This window comes from Aedes aegypti, chromosome 2 (genome assembly GCF_002204515.2).
Source record: "Aedes aegypti strain LVP_AGWG chromosome 2, AaegL5.0 Primary Assembly, whole genome shotgun sequence".
In the NCBI taxonomy this organism is placed as follows: Eukaryota; Metazoa; Arthropoda; class Insecta; order Diptera; family Culicidae; genus Aedes; species Aedes aegypti.
The window spans coordinates 94,537,425-94,558,246 of NC_035108.1; the positions used below are offsets into that span (position 1 = coordinate 94,537,425).

General features: G+C 36.3%; 1 protein-coding gene across 2 annotated transcripts in view; it reads left to right on the forward strand.

The window, feature by feature from the left end:
- Positions 1–20,822, forward strand: part of LOC5577573 — a 1,170,395-nt gene that overhangs the window by 1,053,651 nt on the left and 95,922 nt on the right. For both annotated transcript variants that reach the window (XM_021841556.1, XM_021841555.1), the window contains exon 10: positions 6,198–6,249. In XM_021841556.1, coding sequence (XP_021697248.1) covers positions 6,198–6,249 — 52 coding nt within the window. The remainder of the gene's footprint in view (positions 1–6,197; positions 6,250–20,822) is intronic.

Below are 20,822 nucleotides of genomic sequence, written 5' to 3' on the forward strand. Positions count from 1 at the left end.
AAAAGGCTTCGTGCCGCGTGCCGAAATGTGTAGGGATAAGGACGGAAGCATCTTGACGGACGGACGTGAGGTGATTGAAAGGTGGAAGCAGCACTACGATGAACACCTGAATGGCACGGAGAACACAGGCGACGAGGGTCACGACAGCGGAGGAAGTGACTACGTCAGCACGGCGGATGAAGGAAACCAACCTGCCCCCACATTGAGGGAAGTTAAGGATGCCATCAGCCAGCTGAAGAATAATAAGGCCGCTGGTAAAGATGGTATTGGAGCTGAACTCATCAAAATGGGCCCGGAGAGGTTGGCCGCCTGTCTGCACCGGCTGATTGTCAGAATCTGGGAAACCGAACAGCTGCCGGAGGAGTGGAAGCAAGGGGTCATATGCCCCATCTACAAGAAGGGCGACAAACTGGAATGTGAAAACTATCGTGCGATCACTATCCTGAATGCCGCCTACAAAGTGCTATCCCAGATTATCTTCCGTCGTCTATCACCAATAACAAATGAGTTTGTGGGAAGTTATCAAGCTGGTTTCATCAACGGCCGCTCGACAACGCACCAAATCTTCACTTTACGGCAAATCCTCCAGAAATGCCGTGAATACCAAGTCCCAACGCATCACCTGTTCATCGATTTCAAAGCGGCTTATGATAGCATCGACCGCGAAGAGCTATGGAAAATCATGGACGAGTACAGCTTTCCCGGGAAGCTCACAAGACTAATAAGAGCAACGATGGACGGTGTGCAGAATAGCGTGAAGATTTCGGGTGAACATTCCAGTTCGTTCGAATCCCGCCGGGGACTTCGACAGGGTGATAGACTTTCATGCCTGCTGTTCAACATCGCGCTAGAAGGTGCCATGCGGAGAGCCGGGTTCAATAACCGAGGTACGATTTTCACGAGATCCAGCCAATTTGTTTGCTTCGCGGATGATATGGATATTGTCGGCAGAACATTTGGAACGGTGGCAGACCTGTACACCCGCCTGAAACGTGAAGCGACAAAAGTCGGCCTGGTGGTGAATGCGTCAAAAACAAAGTACATGCTGATAGGCGGAACCGAGCGCGACAGAGCCCGCCTGGGAAGCAGTGTTACGATAGACGGGGATACTTTTGAGGTGGTTGATGAGTTCGTCTACCTCGGATCCTTGTTAACGGCTGATAACAACGTTAGCCGTGAAATACGGAGACGCATCATCAGTGGAAGTCGCGCCTACTATGGGCTCCAGAAGAAGCTGCGGTCGAGAAAGATTCACCCCCGCACCAAATGTACCATGTACAAAACGCTTATAAGACCGGTGATCCTCTATGGACATGAAGCATGGACCATGCTGGAAGAGGACCTGCAAGCACTTGGAGTGTTCGAACGAAGGGTGCTTAGGACGATCTTTGGCGGAGTGCAGGAGAACGGTGTGTGGCGGCGGAGAATGAACCACGAGCTCGCTAGGCTCTACGGCGAACCAAGTATCCAGAAGGTTGCGAAAGCCGGAAGGGTGCGCTGGGCAGGGCATGTTGCAAGACTACCGGACAACAATCCTGCAAAGATGGTGTTCGCGTCGAATCCGGTTGGCACAAGAAGGCGGGGAGCACAGCGAGCGAGGTGGCTTGATCAGGTGCAACAAGATCTGGAGAACGTGGGCCAAAATCGAGGTTGGAGAGACACAGCCTTGGACCGAGTAAATTGGCGTAACATCGTTAACGAGGTTTTATCAAATTAATTGATGTAACACCAACTAAATAAAATAAATAATGTTTTGCCAATTAGGCATTTCACGGCAAAATTCTCTCTTTTTCGCTCTTCAACATACCTTAAAAACAATAGTGCCAGTACCTGTTAACTTTGACAGGTACTGGCACCATTGTTTTCAGATTTCTTGAAGGAGAGAAAGAGAGAGATTTTCTGATGACGTCGCCGTGCAATGGGCAATAAACACTCTTATTTAAATTCACTCTGATTTACATCTCAAGCGTGTGCTAGAATAAGAGCGTAAGTCGCTAGAATAAGAGCGTAAGTCGCTAGAATAAGAGCGTAAGATTTCTCTTCATTGATCCTCTCTTCTGTGAATAAAGGTTACAAGTTGTAAGTTTGTTAGCATTTTTCACTTTACATCGCTTGACAGCAATGCAATCTTGCATCCTAAGGTGAAAAAATGCTGACAAATTTGCAGCTTGTCACTTTTATTCACAGAAGATAGGATCGATGAAGAGAAATCGATGTTAATCCCTCCCCTCAATTTAAAATAAAAAAGTGTAGTGACCATCCTCTAGTTTTAGCTTATACTAGCGATCAGTGACATAAAATTATATTCTAACGATGGGTGCCGATGGCGGCCTGGTTTCCGCGAAAATTGCTCATTATTATAAATTAAAGCTTATGAGCGGTCGTCCATAAAACACATCACGCTTTTATGGATAGGGAGTCACTTCTGCAAAACGTGACGATCCATACCATATTTTTGAAATATTTTATATGGAATGCACAGCTAAAAATGTAGTATATTTAAGTTTATTCTCATACACATATTAGAAGTATCAAAATAAACGTAAATTTCAATTCTTAGTTAAAAAATAAATGCATAATTATATAGGTTAACATTTTTCTGCTCTTCAGTTTACACTACATTGACATTAAATCATTTTATCTGTTCGGATGGGAAGATTTTGAAAAGTCTTATTTTGCGTAACGTAATTTATAGACGCACCCTGATGTCAAATTTCATCATATTGGATCAGTTTCAGTGTAAACACGGTAAAACAAGACGAAAAATATTATATTCTAAATAGGCTGACAAAATCGAGTCAAAAAGCTGATAAAACCGTTCAGCACTATATTTTGTTTTGATTCACTTATTTTATAAAAAAGCTACCTAAAAGCATAGATTAATAAAAAAAAAGACAAATTCAAATGATTTTGTGGGTTTCTTATTTACCGAAATTTGGTTTCACACTGTTTAAAATTAATAAGATTGTTTTCTAAGGTCAAATAAAGAAATTTTAACGAAGTCGTGGTCGAACAAGTTCATTTTATTAGTAACAAAGTAGGTAAAATAAAAGAATTAAAGTATCGTGGTGAATTAAAATCCGGACATTCATAATATTCATCAGTTAGGAGTAAAATTTAATGTTATTATGTATGCTTTAACACATAACTTTTACTGTTAACACTACTGATCAGTCCACTATCATTCTTATCTAGTTACCAATGCCAGATAATTTATAAAAATAAAAACAAAAATGTTCCCCCATTTCGACGTCATTCTGTTGGTGTGTGCTAAATCAATTTTTCAAACGTTTCACAATATTCAGTTAGTGAAAACGTGCTTAAATTATATTATTTGATTGGTGCTTGCAACATAAAAGTGAAAGCAGCGATTATTGAAGGATTTGGTTACATCGTGGTCTTAAAATATACTAGAAATAAGCAGTTGAAGTTTTCGGACATTAAAGGGGTATGTTTTACTTGTTCGAACGTATAATTGAATAATATTAACACAATATTACGACAACTTTATTGTAAAACATGTTATTAGTGAACAGAATGTCGTTTGAATGCCTTAAAATGATCGATTTGAATTATCAACGCAACAAATCGAACCAATAGCGCCAAATCGGATTTCTTTGGCTTAAGGTGAGGTAAACAAAGCTTAAACATATTTCTCTTCCATTCATACATGATTGGAGCTCGTTTATGCTTAAAGTCCTTATGAATGAGGTTAAATACCGATTAAAGCTATGCTTTTGAAAAACTACACTTTTTTATGTTATGTTATGTGCAGCTGTCCGAATTTTGATTCGAAAGTGTCCGAATTTAAATACAAGGCTTGCTCCTGGTGTCCGGATTTAAGGATAAGACATACCTCATTATATCAGTGATTTTCATGTAATTTTGAACTTAAAATTTATCACTGTTACCTAGTATAAATCTATCGTACTCAAAGACTTTTCGAATCTACCGAAAAACGCACCGATTCTTAGAACTAGTCTTTATTCCATGAAGGTACAATTACAAATATTAATACATATATTATAGAGTTCATTTTGAGTTCAGAACATGTATTGGTTTATAGCAAACTACAACTTAGGGATCAAATTCGCTTTATGTATGATATCTAGCTTACACTAGATATAATATAAAACTGTCTGTAAACCAACTGAACTTAAATTTTATTCAAGAATTAGTTATTCAAACTTAAGTTTGGATATTTGCCCTTGCTTAAGCGTCCGGATATTGATGCATCACGGTAAGTGTAAAGTAAGTGAGTGAAATAAAATAATTTGAAGAAAACTACTTTAACTAATACTAGTCATAGTTTTTCACAAATTTGATTTTTTTTTAAATTAACTTTATAAATTCATTTTTGGACGAAAATGGTGCTAAAAGTTTCAAAATATTCAATAAATGCAAACCATTTAATTTCTTTGTATACCTTGACCGATACGTGTATTTCGAACTCAACTGTATGGCCATCTTTGATGTTGTGTACTAAATTCGACTTATATAGTACAGTTAACTCTCCTTTACTTGATTTTCCTTGTATCGATATCGAGTTAGAGAACCATAGTAAAAGTTGGTTTTCATGTCTAACTCGATGGTCCCTTGGATTGCAGTTGCACTGGTTTTGTATTATGAAACTCGATACCTCCCTAACTCGATGGTCCCTTCAATATCGTGTTAGGGAGAGTTGACTGTACTAAATTCGGTTTTTTTATTTTTTATAGGTGATTCACTGAACAACTCGAAGACTCATTACAATTTAAAAATTGGTTGAGAATAACAAAGTCTTGTAACTTTTACTGAAGGTCATACTTTATAACCCTAAAGTTAATCACATCTACCGCCTAAATTATTATTTGTGTCTCGAGCCTTGAGGTGATTTATATTCAGAAAAGCACAGCAACTTTTGATTTTAAAAACGGTCGCACCCTACTCTACATCCATCGTCCATTCAAATCCAACTAACATGACCAGAAGCCGACCGGTAATTTGCCATTACTTTGATTTCGTCTTGCCTCTTCGGCTGTTTCCTCCACAGATCTGTGAGAAACCAAATTGAAAGTCCGCCGCCCCACACCGCCACTAGAGTAGCTATATAGCGACATAGCATCGTGGCGGCGGCAGTTTATATCGAAAAGAGATGCGCACCCGCTAAAGCGCGCCGGCTGTCGGCAATGAGGAATGTCATGGAGTTCAAGCTGCTATAATTAACATTGACTTGCGCTTTTGCTCTCACTAGCCTCGAGCAGAGATGCGATTGGACTGAAAACTGATGGACGAATTTTTTTCGCAATGGGGAAACTGTCATGGAGCGGAGTTTTTGCAGAAATTAGTGATGCAAAATTATTGATTAAACTAAAAGTTCCTTTATGCTCACGAAAATCTGCAAACTTTTTTGGCCTTATTCGGCTCAGCGGTTAAGAGCGTGGTTAAAGCTGCTACGCAGCTGAGTTCGAATCCTGGATTGGTCGAGGATGTTTTTTTTTTAGAAGGAAGCTTCCCTGCGCAAATGTCTGCTACACAAAGTAGGAATGCGGAAATGGTGGGAAAATTATCAATTATGCAGTTATTGTTCATGACTGTCACAGCATGTTATAAAATACTCACTCTCCCTGCAAGCCAATGAAATTCAATTTTATGATTACTGTGGGCGGTGGTAATAAATGGCTAATCAGTGAGATATGCGGAACACGGCCGGCCGATCCGGGTCCTCATCAATGGTTCAATCAATAGAGAGGAAAAAAACTATCACATTACGGACACACATTAAGCACGGAAATTAAATTTGATCCGTTAAATGTGTGGTCGGTTCAACTTGTTTTGACGCTTTTCGGTTCAATTATAATTTTTAGTAATTGATAATTAGGCTGATCCCCTGGAAGCATGCTAGAATGACTCTTCAATTTTAGCAACTTCCAAACACGTTGCGACACAAATGGATCGGAGCAACGAACGCTGGAAGTTAATTCACCGTTAACTATTACCGACACTGAAGGAAATGATTAGTTGGTCGAACACTATTTATTGTTTCCTTTTTCTTTTTCTATTTGCTTTAAAAATATTAATTCGCCCTATCCGTCACTACTTGTGCTAATAAACACTTTAAAAATAAGTGCATCTATTGAGCATCAGTATAGTTTTGTGCGTTATTTTAATGATTTAGAATACTAATTTGTTTTTTTTTCTGTTCTACTCTGTTTCAGCAATCTGACCTCGGATGACTTGGAGCTGTCGGCCATATTCTCACCCAATTCGGTAAGTTGATTAATACTATAAATCTGCATAAAGGTACCTAATAACCATTTCATTCATATCCAGTATTGGGTAAAACTGATTGATAACATGTTGTAATACTGTCAAAATAGTATATTTTTTAGCCAAACTAAAATGTTAAGTGCACTAGAATGAACCTGAGTCACAGTTCAATGTTGCAAGGTGATGTGCTAATTTGTATTGTATTGTATTGAGAAATCAGTGTGGACCTGCACTTTTCCCAGTTTTCCAGAGAACTATGCTGGTACAAACCGATGCCAAACAATTCTTTCCCAAGACGGCTTTCACTTTGTGAAATAAGATTTTAATGACCCTCGATCGTTTATTGGGAATAATGCAATGAAATTATCACTTCCCGTCGCTATATCCGTCATATCAGATTTTATTTCGGTTACATACAATCAGTTTTGATTCGTCTCTCAACTAACGGTTCACTGCGAATGTGAGTGGTCAAAATACAAATACTGCTAATAGATTATTTTGATCTCGGGATAAAATATGTGGCTTTCCATTTAAATTCATTAGCCCATAAACATACAGCTTAATAGTGTTATAGTTTTCGACGCCAAACATCACGCGCACACTTACGCCATATTTTTTTTTCTCAGTTTGGACGATAAAAAAAACATTGTTAACGTTTTCAAATATTTGCGATTGTTGACGGAATTTCTTAAAATTTCGTGCTTCAAAGAACGTTTACGTCGTGTTATTGGAAAGAAATCCTTCAGTGAAGATGTGCGAACGCGTTCCATATTATAATATACGTCCGGAGAAGTAAGCCAAATAAGGGGAGGGAGGAAATTTGATTCATCATGTCGCGAGGCTCAGTCGACCGCGATTTAAGATTTGGCTAGGTACGTCTTCGTCCATACGATAGTGGTGAAAAATACACTTGGAAAAATAACTCTGTATTGTTTGGTAAGTTCGATTATTCGCCGTTGTGGAACATTTTAAGTTTGATACGACGGAAATTAGCGCTTGCGACGAAGTTGGTCAGAAGCCTTTACATACGTGTCAATGAACGACATACGTTAAATGCAATGGTAACATGTGATCATTGTGTTGAAAATTATTTTTGAGTTTTCTTTCTTCTTTTGGAGAGAATGCTAGCCTTTTTAAGCGGAAATGTTAAAATTGAAAACAGAAGGGTCCATAACCACTTGGACACTTTCATGATTGGCATGGGGGTTTTTTTCTCGACCGAATTGTCTAAAACTTTGGAACAAGAAGCGCATCAATATGCGTCGTATTGTGGCCAAATATGTGCTTTTTAGCTTTCAAAAAAAAAAAACCCACTGACAAAATAAATTGAAAGTGCTAAGAATAGGATCCTGTGAATACGTTCTGGATAGCGTTTTTTACATTTGGACCAATCATGGTTAGATCAAAATTGTTTCAAGTTTTATTCAACTCTAAGGAATTTTTGAAGTAGCGCAATTATTTGTAGTTATATAACAATTTTCGCGATAGTTTTCTACACGATGAATCTGTGTTCGAAAACTTTTCATTGACTTAATTTCATGACAATCATCAAGGACCAAAGGGCCAAATTTGTTTGCTTGGTGTGAAATTATCTCGTATATGTATCGATAATTCTGAATTTTGTTCTTTCTCATTTCGCTTCGAACTTTTGTCCTTTCGACCTTTTATCTTTTGACTTTTTTTCATAAATCCTTTAAATTTGTTATGAACTGACAAAATTTGTATTTCTGTTTTTAGATGGTAACACATTTTCTTCAGATTCCAGCTATTGCTAAGGGGATTATTGCGTATCAAATTCTTTTATAGTAGCACAGAAATTCACAGTGTCTATTAATTTGAGCTCAATGAATGTAAAAAAAAAAGATTATGAAAGATTTGTTTGAAATTCGGAGTTACATTCTTTTTAATATTGCGACTTAATTTTTTCTTTATACAGCCACGGTACTCTCGAGATTATAAGAAAAAAACCTCCATCAAATCTGTGCTCACCAGCCGTTTTCTGTAGCTAGGCTGTATGTCTGGGCAAAATTAAAAAAAAAAAATACTGTAGTTACGTCCTTCTGATTGTTTCCAAAATCTAAAAATTCGAAATAAATCTGAGATATTTAGGCGGGTGATCAGACAAAATATACCACCGTGATTATCGCCGACAAAATATACCACCAACATTTGGTTCAAAGTTTATTTTTTTATTTTTTATTTAGTTATTTGTATCTTCTGAGCTGAGTTTTGAATAAGAAGATCGACGAGTTTCGCCCTTTTGGAGGTGTAACCATTAAAAACACTAATTTAAATAGATTAATTTTGCATTCTATCTAATACAGTCAAGCATGCTCACATGTTTTCAATGCCACATTGTCCTTACATGCCGTAAAATTATTTCACAGTTAACTGATTTTTCAAAGGCTCAAGCGCTATAATTTCGCTTTACGGAGCCAATTTTGTATTTTTATCATTATTCATTCAATATTATTATAGTCGAACTACCTGTCCCCTCGGCTGTTCCGGTAAAATTTTCACTGCCTCAGAACTCAAACTTTAATTACTGAGTAATGCACTATTGGCAAAACTATGGCACTCCAGACCACTATCAATACTTTTGAGATACTACATTTAGTTTTTTCACAAATTTACAATATTACCTGTAGGTCTCCCGTTCTTATCGATCACACAAACACGTTAGAGCCCTGGATGAATACAATAGTGAATGAGTTATATCAGTAGCGCAACCAGGAATTGGCTCTAGGGGGGGTTTAATAAAATTGAAGACAATGTTTTTTTTTTTAAGTAAAACGAAGGTAAAACATTTCAAGCAAATAATTATAAACAAGAACGTCCCTAGGCATGCATTTTTATATAAACTAGCCAAAGGAAATCTGTTGTCAATTGGTAAAATTTCCAAAAGTTTTCTAAAATACGCTTGTTATGAATAGAATAATCCCAAAAAATATTCCGTTCCTTACAAAAACTAACGGGGACTTTGCATATTGAATATGGTTGGTCAAACGAGATTACAATACTCTGATTTTGATTAATACTACAGCCTTCGTAGTTTGTTCGAAAGTTTATCCAAGCTTTATTTAGCGTTATAGCGTTCAATAACTACACGTTTTCAAACTTTGCAACGTCACTGTAAGAAGCTTTGCGATCATTATTAGCAGTTGGTAGGATGCAAATCACTATTGCATTAAAGCATTCCCAGCTTGAAGACGAATATTTGTGGTTTTCCGGATTCCAAACGGATCCACTTAAGATTTTTATTTCAAATCATCGAAACTAAAGAATTGCTTCTCCAGGAATCCACGTACTCTCTGAGAGTCATACAATTTGGCTAAATGCAAAGCCGACTAAAATCAGAAGCATCCGACTTTGCATCAATCAGCTTTAAAAAAAGATGTCAATTTACATACATATGTATGCTTGACAAACTTCTCGTCGAAAATCTTCAGTATTTAACCTACTGCTCCAGTGTTTATGGATTGCAGAGTTGAATTTCAAAAATATTTTTGGTAATTCTTATATATTGTAGCTCTGGGGGGGGATTTGACCTCCAAAACCCCCCCTTGGTTGCGCCACTGAGTTATATATATTCATCAACCCATTCTCAAGTCGTCTCGTGAAGAGGGCCCTTCAATAATTGAAATACGCTTAAGAAAAGTAAGAAATATTCGTTATTAATTAGTTTCATTGAATATTTACCCTTGCATAGCTTAATTTTACTTGTTTTTCTTAAAAATCAATACTCACATTCAAACTCTATTGAGAAGATTCTACCCCATGATTCCGAATTTCATTTTTCCGAATGCCATTAACCTGATTGTCATCATACTTAACGCACCATTACGCCGAATGATATTGCTCCGAATATGTAATGACCATTACTCTGTGCTAATGGATTAGAGTTAATGCCATGCTAGAAACTGGAACTCGAGGTGATGGTCTCAGGTTTATGACATTCGGGATAATGGAATTTGGGGTTAAAGGTTATAATTAAAAAAAATATATATGGTACACACTTAGTACATGGATTCACTAGCCGCTATAACCAGTGAAGGCAAACGAAGTACTTCGGAAGCTACACACAGTTTTCCAAGCTGACGAAGACAAGCATTCAAAATTTTACTCTGTAAGTGCTAAGATTTTGAATTCAATCAAACAAAATAATAACAGATTCTCTACACTTTGCATTATTTTCATCCATTTTGTACTGCTGCTTTCTACGTCGTAAATTTGTACCATGCACTCCATTGACAACTTAAAAAGTATAACGGATCGCTACCCATAACCGAAATCTCATGCCCTACAGTATTACTTGCGCTTCAATACACAACATATATCAATGAGATGTATATAAAATAATTTGAATCGTGAGTACATGGATTCACCAAACTATCCACAAAATTGTGCTACAAAACCTAATTTGGTTACATGATGAAATTGGCTCCGCAATGCTTTATAGCGCTTGAGATTATGAAAAACCAGTTAATGGAGAACTACTTTTGCGGCACGTAAGTGCAATGTATCATTAAAAACATTCATACATTTCATTCATATTGTAGCTTGAATGGAAATTGTTGAAATTGTTGATGAATGAAGAAACATTTTAAAACTCAAAATACAACAGATATAAAAATTATTAAAACTACTACTAGTGTGAGTGAATTCACCTGGTGCTTAACTTTTTACCGGTGCTCTAAAAAATTTCGATGAAATTGAGCATATTTGTGATTGTCTTTGAAAATTTCATGCCGATTGCTCAAAGGGAAACAAAGTTACAGTATGTTAAAGTTGAGCCTTTTGTATGAAACCAGGCTTTCACTACTATTATTCCAAACACAACTGTTGCACATGCAACTTTACTGAACATGTTGATAAGCTTCAAACGATCTTTCTTCTTTTTTTGACATATTTCCACTTCAGTTTTCGTGCTCTTGTATTTTGTACACAAACATGTCAAACTGCAATGTTGCTTGTGTTAGGATATAGGATAGGAGCATATTTTTGTGGAAAACGGTCATGAATTATGACCAAAAATTGTGAAAAATTGTCTTTTTTCGGAGATTTTGCACTAAAACACTACGAATCGAAGAGAATGTTCACAAAAGATGTGCATTTTTGTATGAAAAACATTTCGACCAAAGATTGTATTGAGGGATTCCCAATAGTTTTTAAGATATAGCCTTACTAAGGAAAATCTAGCTAAAAATAACGTATCTCCAAATTTTGAACTAGGGTAGTTGTATCAATTATGGCCATAGTGGTTCCCTATTTCGCCATACGTAAAAACTTAAATTTGTTCACAATTTGAAAAGTTTCGTTTGGTTTAGGAGTAAGATAAAGGATGATACTTGATGTTAAAACATTCAAAAAGATTAAAAATGTAAAAGTTATCGAAATTTCACATAAAGCCAAATAGGGGACCACTATGGCCATAACTGGTACACTTTCCCTAATCATTCAAAACCCGAACAAGGATTTGCTAGTATGGGTGTGTACTTTCGAGAACTGCAGTCGAAATCTGGTTTACATTTTGTGTGTGGCACTGTGTTATGTCACTATCACTTTGGTATGGGTTCCTTCATATTGTTCGATTCCGGGTAGTGAGAAAGCGGACTCGCTTGTCATGTGGACGCTATGTAAGGCAGTGTTTATGATCGACAAGTCACATGCAATGTCCTGCTGGCAAAAAAAATGGATTTCGGCAGATGATTACATTCCATTCTCTCCTATGTATCAAGGGTTTGGATATAAATCGAGTCTTTATTGGAATTATGTGCCGACCTATTGGAGCCGACAAAATTGGTGATTCAAGAAAATGTAAATGAGCTTCACATATTAAACATCAAGTTTACCCAACAAACTTGGAATTGAATATATGAAGCTCATTTACATTTTCTTGAAACAAGCTGAAATCTGTGTTTGAAATTTCCATAAATAACTTCTCAAAGGCATTTCTGAAAAAAATATTTTTAGGTGTTGTTGAACACTCAGAAAAATCTGTCGAGTTCATACAAAATGTTATGTAAGCTTTAAGTAACAAATACTTTCAGTTGAAATTCCATCCATTAACAACAATCATTTTCTGTTATAGAAGACGAAGGAAAAAGAGCAAGAATTTTTGTAGTTAATCCTGCATGGACATTTTTTCTCTGAAATACATTGTCAACAAATTTCAGAAATTCTACGATATATTACTTGAATTTTACGACAGGAATTTAGTAATTTGTCTCGAATTATTTTTAAGCTGCAATTATTAAAAAACCAAAAAAGGTCTTTCAATTTTTTTGTATGTTTACTTTTTATGGAGTGATTCGTAGGAGGAGTTTGTAAAGCAATCACTGAAAAAAAATAATATGGATAGCGGATACATTTTTAAATGTTATTTATGGAAGAATCCTGAGATTACCATTTGAAAACAATTGGAGTTATTTCTACAGCCCGAAGAAATACTTGATGGAACTGTAACTTTGATGAACACTTTCTTTGAAAATTCCCATTTGGTAAAGAAAATGTAAAGAAAAATATCTCTGGAAAATACTTGGAAGAATCTCCGGTAAATTTTTCGGAAGAATCTTAGGTAAACAATAATATAATTCTTTAAGAAATTCCTGAACTAATTTGAGTATTTTCGTGGAAGAGTGAAAGAACAGTTGAACGTATTCCGCTAGGAACTTCCTAGGAATGTTAGAGTTTAAGTTTTTGAAAAAATAATAAAAAAATATTGAGGGGGATTACTAACTAAGTGATCTTGAAGACATTTTTGGTGAGACTCCTTTTTTGTACTATTTTTTGGAGAAATTCTAGGTAATTTCTAACAATCCTAAACAAATTATAAATGAACTGCTGGAGGATTCTTCGAACTTACAATTGGAATGTATATGTAATAAGTACGTAGAGGACTTTCCAGGAGAAATCATTAAAAGAATTTCTAATGCATTCTCTGGCGGAATTCTTCAAGAGATTTTTTAATCCAATTTATCCGAGAAATTTTCTGGTGAGATCAGAAAGCCTGGAAATGATTTTCCGTTGGAATCCCAGGGCAAACTCAGTAAAAACTAATAAATAAGTTCTTTGAGAAAGCACTGAAAACTACGAAAACAATTCATGAACAAATCTCCGTAGGAATTCTCAGAGAAATCTCTTCAAAAAAATGAAAAAATGGAAATTGAAAATAACAAATATCACTGATGTGCCGTGAAATGAAACAAAATAATAAATAAATAAAAATCCGTTGAAATTACGAAATTTGTGAAAATCCTACTTATTGCTGTTGACAGTACTTTTGAAAAACAAGTATTTGCTGCCCTGGGCCCCCTCCAGAAAAAAATCCTAGCTACGCCGATGAGAGTGAGACAAAAGATAGGGAAAATAACACGGTCTCCCGTGTCCCCTTAAGCAGAAAACCTTATCGATTGGTTACCACCAGCGAGCGAGGATTCGATCAAGCTCTCAGCCCGATCCGCTGTCCGGCTCTCCAGATCCGTGCCCCCGAAAATTTGAGATCCAGCTAAGATGCATTTTCACCTTCCGCTTGGGCTTTAACGAAACACTGCCCAACAGAAAGCGTGCAGAATAACCGTTTCATTTTCGCTTTTTTCACAAACTGCACCAGTCGTTTCACTGTTTTCACCAGCCGAATCTAGTAATTTGCAGAGACGATAAAAACGTGACAGATAAATTTTCAACACATCCGTTCGCGCGCGCTGCCTACTGCGATCACTTTTATATGTTCTTAGGAATTGATTCAAAACTATTGCACAGGAGTGTAAAGCAAAAGGACGACAAACGGTTGACCGCGCTTCACTTCAAACCAAAATTTTTGTTTTCCGTCGGGTTTTAAGCACTGTGGTCAGAACATTATCTATTTTTACCACTCAGAAGTTAACTTTAGAAGAACAATGACTTTTGAAAATAAAATCACACAAGCATATTCTTGTACTATTATCACATTAGCGATAAAGTTAAGTAAAATGCAATAACGCCAAAAAGGCATGTTTGCTCAAAAATTGCCACTGAAATATCGAGCTATGCGACCAATTAGCAATTAGATCTCATCGAATAAACGAGCAAACACATTTGATTAGCGTAGTCGAGTGATCAACCCGAGACTTGATAGCTGCTACTGATTCGATTTTTATTCCCATGGTAACTAGTCCAGAAGCGCCATCGTCAGACATAATCCCGCTCAACTCTTGACGGTTGATGTCGTTTACTCGTAATACGTTGTGTCCATCCAAAGCTGACAGCATGACGATGACGACGACCATATTGACAAAGCATGTTAATACGTGCACCGAGTTTGAAGTGCTTTTTGCACTGTCATCGAACTTTGCCGGAGTCACGGGTCAACTTTTACTATTAGAACCAGCACATGGATGTTTTTTTCTGAAAGAGCAACATTGTTTTAGATCAACGCCCAACTGTTCGTAGTTCTAGTTTTTTCCCACGCCCCAAACTTGTTGCATCCGATTAAACATATTTTGATCCCATATCCGATCTCTTTCTTCGGGTCCATTACAAAGTATTGCAATCGATTAGGCAAACAGGTACAACAGCCTTGAACAAAAATGCGTTAGTCCTCTCGGTACCTTTTCCCTGATTTGAATAGCGTGCACCATCAAAGCCGGAATTTTATTGCCATCACAAAAATGTGTTTTACCGTCGCACACGCGTGGGAACTTTGTGTGCTCTCCTCACTCAGTCTAGGACAGTGGTTCCCAAAGAGCGAAAATTTGAATTGAAAAGCATTTGTTTCTAAAAAGGTTTCTTACATATTAGGGGGTCAATTGAAAATAGTTGTTCTCAAGGGGGCGAAAGTCAAAACCAGTTTGAGAAACACTGCTCTAGGACATACAACAATTTACCTCCCACCGAGGGCCGGGACGTGGGCCGCCATTAAAAACCCACTAAATTTAAATTTTTGCCTCCCAGCCCAGACTTGTCGAGTTGTTGTGCGGTGATATCTTCTACAAGGCAGCAGGTCCGTCGCATAAACTTTTCTTTCACCGACAGCGACGAACGATGCTCACTCAACTGTGAAACAATTTGTTTCCGCAATTGCACCGCACCGTCATCGACTTCCTTTTCGTATATATACAGGACGTGACCGGAAGTTTCGTGGGAAGAAGCTGATGGAAACTTTCTTTTTTCTGCTTTGACTTTTTGGTATAGCGATGAGAATTGATGGTGGGATACGGCAGACAGTTAGGGTGCGAAGATGGATGATGATGGAAGTCTACTGCAATCAGGGAGTTTTTCTACTCTAGTTTGGTTCTTCGGGGGAAACTTTCAGTTGTTTTCGAAATGTTTATGACTTCATAAATTGTCAGTTTCGTTCATAGTCATGTTACATAATTGAATCTTTACCATTTTAAATCTTAGTTTTTGCACGTTTTCAGAAATACACGAAGATCTTTTTCTAAAGTTCTAAACCATGGATCTTTTTCTATCTGGCGTTTTATACCCTCTGGAACAAGCTAGCTTTCCATTAACTAACTAACTAACTAAATTAACTAACAGCTTTTTTTTTAAAACTGACCATTTATTGTATCCATCGTGGCCAAAATGAAGCTATACTGTCACAAAAAACGTTTCATTGTTAAATTCGGCGTAAAAACTTGCACAATGTAAATTTATGCGATTACGTGATTCTAATGTAGTTTTACACGATGTATAGCGCCGAATTGCGTTAAATCTAGCATTCTCTTCATGTGTGTGCGCTGAGAAGTCTAGTAAAATTTCCAACTCAGAAGGATTTTCGACCAACGGGATTCGAACATAAGACTCTCAGCTTGGTCTTGCTAAATTGCGTACTTACCGCTCAGGGTTCTTCCAAGGATCTTTCCAGCAGAATGACTAGCTTCTTCAAAAACGAAAAAAAACTTAGAAAAGATGGATGTTAGATTTGTCGAAAATGGCATAAGAAGTTTCTTTTTAAATCTTTCATTCGCTATGGACGGGTTCACCATTTGACGTTTTAGCGGTGCCGTGTTATTTACGTGACCATGGCAACAAATGAATTCGGCACCGCTCAAACGTCAAATTAGTGAACTCTTGCATTGGTCCATTCTTAAGACATTTAATTTGTTTACGATCTGTTTTTGATCAATAATGGATCAATGCACGAGTTCGCAAATTTGACGTTTGAGCGGTGCCGAATTCACCCGTTGCCATGGTCGCGTAAATAACGCGACACCGCTCAAACGTCAGATAGTGAACTCGTGCATCGGTTCATAGAAAGCAATGAATACTAGATGGAAAAGTACCGTAAGAGAATGGCGAGAGAAATTGGATCAGATGTTGAAGAGGACATATTATATTAAGCAGTATTACTTGAATTCGTCCTTCTTTATGGCTAACGTCCCCTATGGAAACGACTTGGCGAGTTGTTCGAGTAACACTACCTAGGCAGCCTGGCTGATTATAACTCAGCCTGAGTTGGTAGCAAAGCCCACAGCTTTGAGCCAATCCTTTTCCAGTTAAGAAGATAGGCAAAATACAGGACGCTTCGATGCTTACTGATTCTCTGATGGCTTGCTCAATTTTCCCCGTCTAATAAAATTTCAATCTTTTCGCTCCCTTGCGACACCTATCTACCTCTTCATTCCATCATTTGCTAAAAAAAAACCGAAAATTCCCTTCACCTTTTAATCACATGACCGTTTATTATATTATTGTTATTTTAATGTATTATTATTGTTTCTTATTATTTACGTGTAATAGAATAGAAAAGCTTTCGAATTACGTATTCAGGTATGATAAACGAGCTTCCGTTATATTTTGGTGATTTTTTATTCCTCAGTACTCTATCAATGGCACAGATGCCCTTCTGGGAGCTGTGAAAAGTTTATTGAAGAATCTTGAAAAATCTAAGGAGCAATCCTTGAAGTAAGTCGTGAAGTATCATGGACATAGTCATAAGAAAGGTTCCTCCAGTTAATAATAAGATTTTCTACAATTATTCCTTGTATATTCCGTAAACAATAACTGAGATTGTACCAGAAATAATTTCCTAGGAATTATTTCAATATTTCTTTTGAGATTTTCCTTTCCTTCTTGTAGACAGAAATACTTGAGAAATATATTTAGAAAAATTCATGATAATCCTTTACAAATTTATGCAAAGGAAATCATACACAAATTCCAAGTTTTTTTTTTTTTTGATTCCACAAATGTGTTCATAATTAAAGTTTTGTATATCTTAAAATACATTAAGAGTAATATTGTGTGTCCATAAACCAGGTGGTCCTATGGGGAAAAGGAGGATGGATATTGTCTGCCCCAAGACCACGGTTCACACAAATTTTTAAATTTGTAAATGGATTTAAGACCACTAGGTAGTTCCAAAAATAAAAATAGAATGACCAAGTGGTTCAAAGTCAGCCCAAGTTGTCAGTAACTGACAACTCCAGGAATTATTGCAAGAATGTTTTCTAGATTTTATTTGATTTGCTCAAAGCTTTGTATAACAGAACCAATTCTTTAAATGAGATTAACCCAGAAAAAGTTTCACGGATTTTTTCTTGATTTTTATTCAAGATTTTTTTAAGAATTCAATCAGAAACTTTTCTACGGATAACTCCATAAATTATTATAAAATCAAATGATTTTGCATTTAAGAATTTTAACAAGCAACTTTCATTGCAATGCTTAAATAAATATAGCTTCTACTTTGTTTCACTAGGCTTTTTAAAAAAAATCACTTATCTCCTCGCTTTTCTCACAACATCGCGAACCATGTTCCGAAACATATTTTTAATCTTTTCACTACTATCAGAGTATGAATGATTTCTTCTGTTACTGAACATTCATACTGCATTTTATCCGGATATGTATTCTTGGAAACAATCATTCATTTAAAAAAGTCTCCAATATGTCGTTCTTTACCAAATCTAATAAATGAGGTAGAGATACATGCTTCTACATATGTGGTTTTGTCTTATTTTCACATAAAACCTATTTGCTTTACATAACCCTTTTATTTTCATGAAAAAAAAAATCGAAAGATTAGAAGTTGAGTTGAATTACCTTAAATTTTCAATACTAAAAATCGTGAAAATTCGGAAAACTGGGTATAGTTAAAAAGGAAATAAAGTAGGAATTTCAAAATGGAAATTTGGTGGCCGCCCTGAAGAAGCTTTCGGTGATTAGTTCAAAGTATTTCCTTATAAATGTTACTGTGGACATTTTTTATATGTACAACAAATTGAAGCTTTCTGGAAAACACTTGAATTCCTAAAGGCAATTCCCAAGTAATTTCTGGAAATACTCCTGGACAAATACCTAATAAACTTCTGCTGGAATTTCTGGAGGAACGGTTTAATGTTGATGTTCTGAAAGATTTACTGGATATATTGGTGGAAGCATTATTGGAGAAAATACCGAATGAAATCCAGATTTCATTCTGGAGGATTTTGTAGAGAATTCCAAGTATTTTTTTATGAATTCTTGGATCTTTAATTTAACAAATTTAGTGTAGCATTTAAGGTAAATCTCCAATTGTTAAACGGTCGATTTCTCACCACATGTTGAACTGTCCATGTTATGGGGTGAAGCGGAGCAGTTCAGCGATGAATTAGACCGTCCAACGTATTGCGACTACTTTTTTGGAGTATTTTATTGGAAGTATTACTAGAAAATCTACGTCGAAATTATTGGAGGATTTATTTAGATTTCCCATCTTCCAGTTTTCCAGGAAGAATTTGTATAGAAATTTTTAAAAAATATTTTAAAAAGAGTCCAGAAATATCCTGGAACAACTGACAACAAGATAGATTTCCTGGAAGAATCTCTATAATAGTCAGCTGGTATGATTGGACACACAGAAAAACTTGAAAATGAGAAATATATAGTGTTCTAATTGATTGACGAATTGAATTGTAGATTTGCTATCAAGAATCCAGTTCTGATGGGATTTAGTCCCACTAGTCCGTGTATCCTAAACCGGAGCTTAACCTCAAGCTGCGTAGGAATATATATTTGGGGCATCTAGAATTAAGATTAGGATTCGCTGCATGAATTTTTTCGAACATTTTTACCGAACCCATATCGTGATTATTCAAAGCAAGCCCTTGCTAGGGGGTTCCAAAAACATTGAATGGAAACAGCTACCCTCATACATATTGAGAAATCTCTGCAATAATTGTTGAAGATTTTTAGGATGAATTTATAAGGAACCTCGGGATAAGGAAACCTAGAGTTCCTAGAGAAACATGTAAAGGAGTACTTCGAGGAAATCTCGGAAGCATTTCTAGATTAGCTGTGGGTGGAATTTCAGAAGGAATTCTAAGATTAATTCATAGGCATCTCTGCTATACCTTCTGTCAGAATACTTAGATGTCGATGGATTTGTGGAAGTTCCCTTTGAAGTGTTCCTAAAGACATCCATGTATGGATTTACAGGGTGTCCGTAGATTATCCGAACAGCAAAATATGGGAAAACAATTGAAAATCAATGCCCATGTACCTTTTTAAATACATCTATATGTAAATACAACATTCACCTAAAAAAAATTTCGAAATTGTTGCTTCTTAGTGAGATAGGCCAATTTGAATTTTTCAGAGACGGTTTTCCTGAGGGCCGCTAGTCATACTAGAGATGTTTTGTCCCTAAAGTCTAAAAGAGACCGCATCCAGCCCGCAGCTTCATGTTGTGCGGCCCGCGAAGAGTTTGAAGATTCTTCTAATATCTGGCCCGTTCAATATTTTACCAACTTGAGTTAGAGCATAACCAAGACCATTTTTTCCTTTTCTTTTATTTTATTTCCAAACTGTACTTTAACTGAAATTATTTTTAAATTAGTAAATATTTAGAAGTTGGGTTTTATGCACTTTTTTCAGAATTTGAATATCCCTTGAAACTATTTTTCATAGAAATTTGCCTCAAACTTGAAGTTTTGAAGTTCGTAATAAGAAAGCCTATTTTTCACTTCTGGATAGAAAAAAAAAACTGAATTTCCATCAGTTGTTGGTCAAATTAGTCAAACAAAATCTCATTGAATTCTCACTTAATTCTGGGCGTTGATTTTACACAATTCTGGAAGATTTTCAAGCAAGAATATGGGCAGGACTATTGAAAATATTAGGAAGAATTTCAGAAAAATCATGGGCATGATTCTTATAAAATCATTGACATGAATTTTATGGAAAACTTGTGCAAGATTCTCATGTGTCTTGGTCAGGATTCTTTCAGAATCTTTGGCAGTATACTCGATAAATTAAACACTGAATCTGGAACATAATCTTATATAATCCAAGGCAAAATATTGGTCAGCTTTCTCAAAAAATGCAGGATCTACTTTTTAGAATCCTGAGCAGGACTCCCAGGGACAAGTTTGATTCGGTAAGAATTCTGAGTAGTTGTGCTATAAAAACTGTTCTTATAAAATTCAAGGCAAGATGCAAAAAAAACTCGAAAAAAGTGACAAGTTGTAAGTATCTTTTTCAAATAAAAAAAAGTTTTATTGCAGATTTTGTTCGATATATTTAAAAAGATGTTTGTGGACTACAAAAAGTTTGGCCCGCCATCAAATTTCGTTGCTGAGATTTGGCCCGCGATTCAAAAAGGTTGGGCA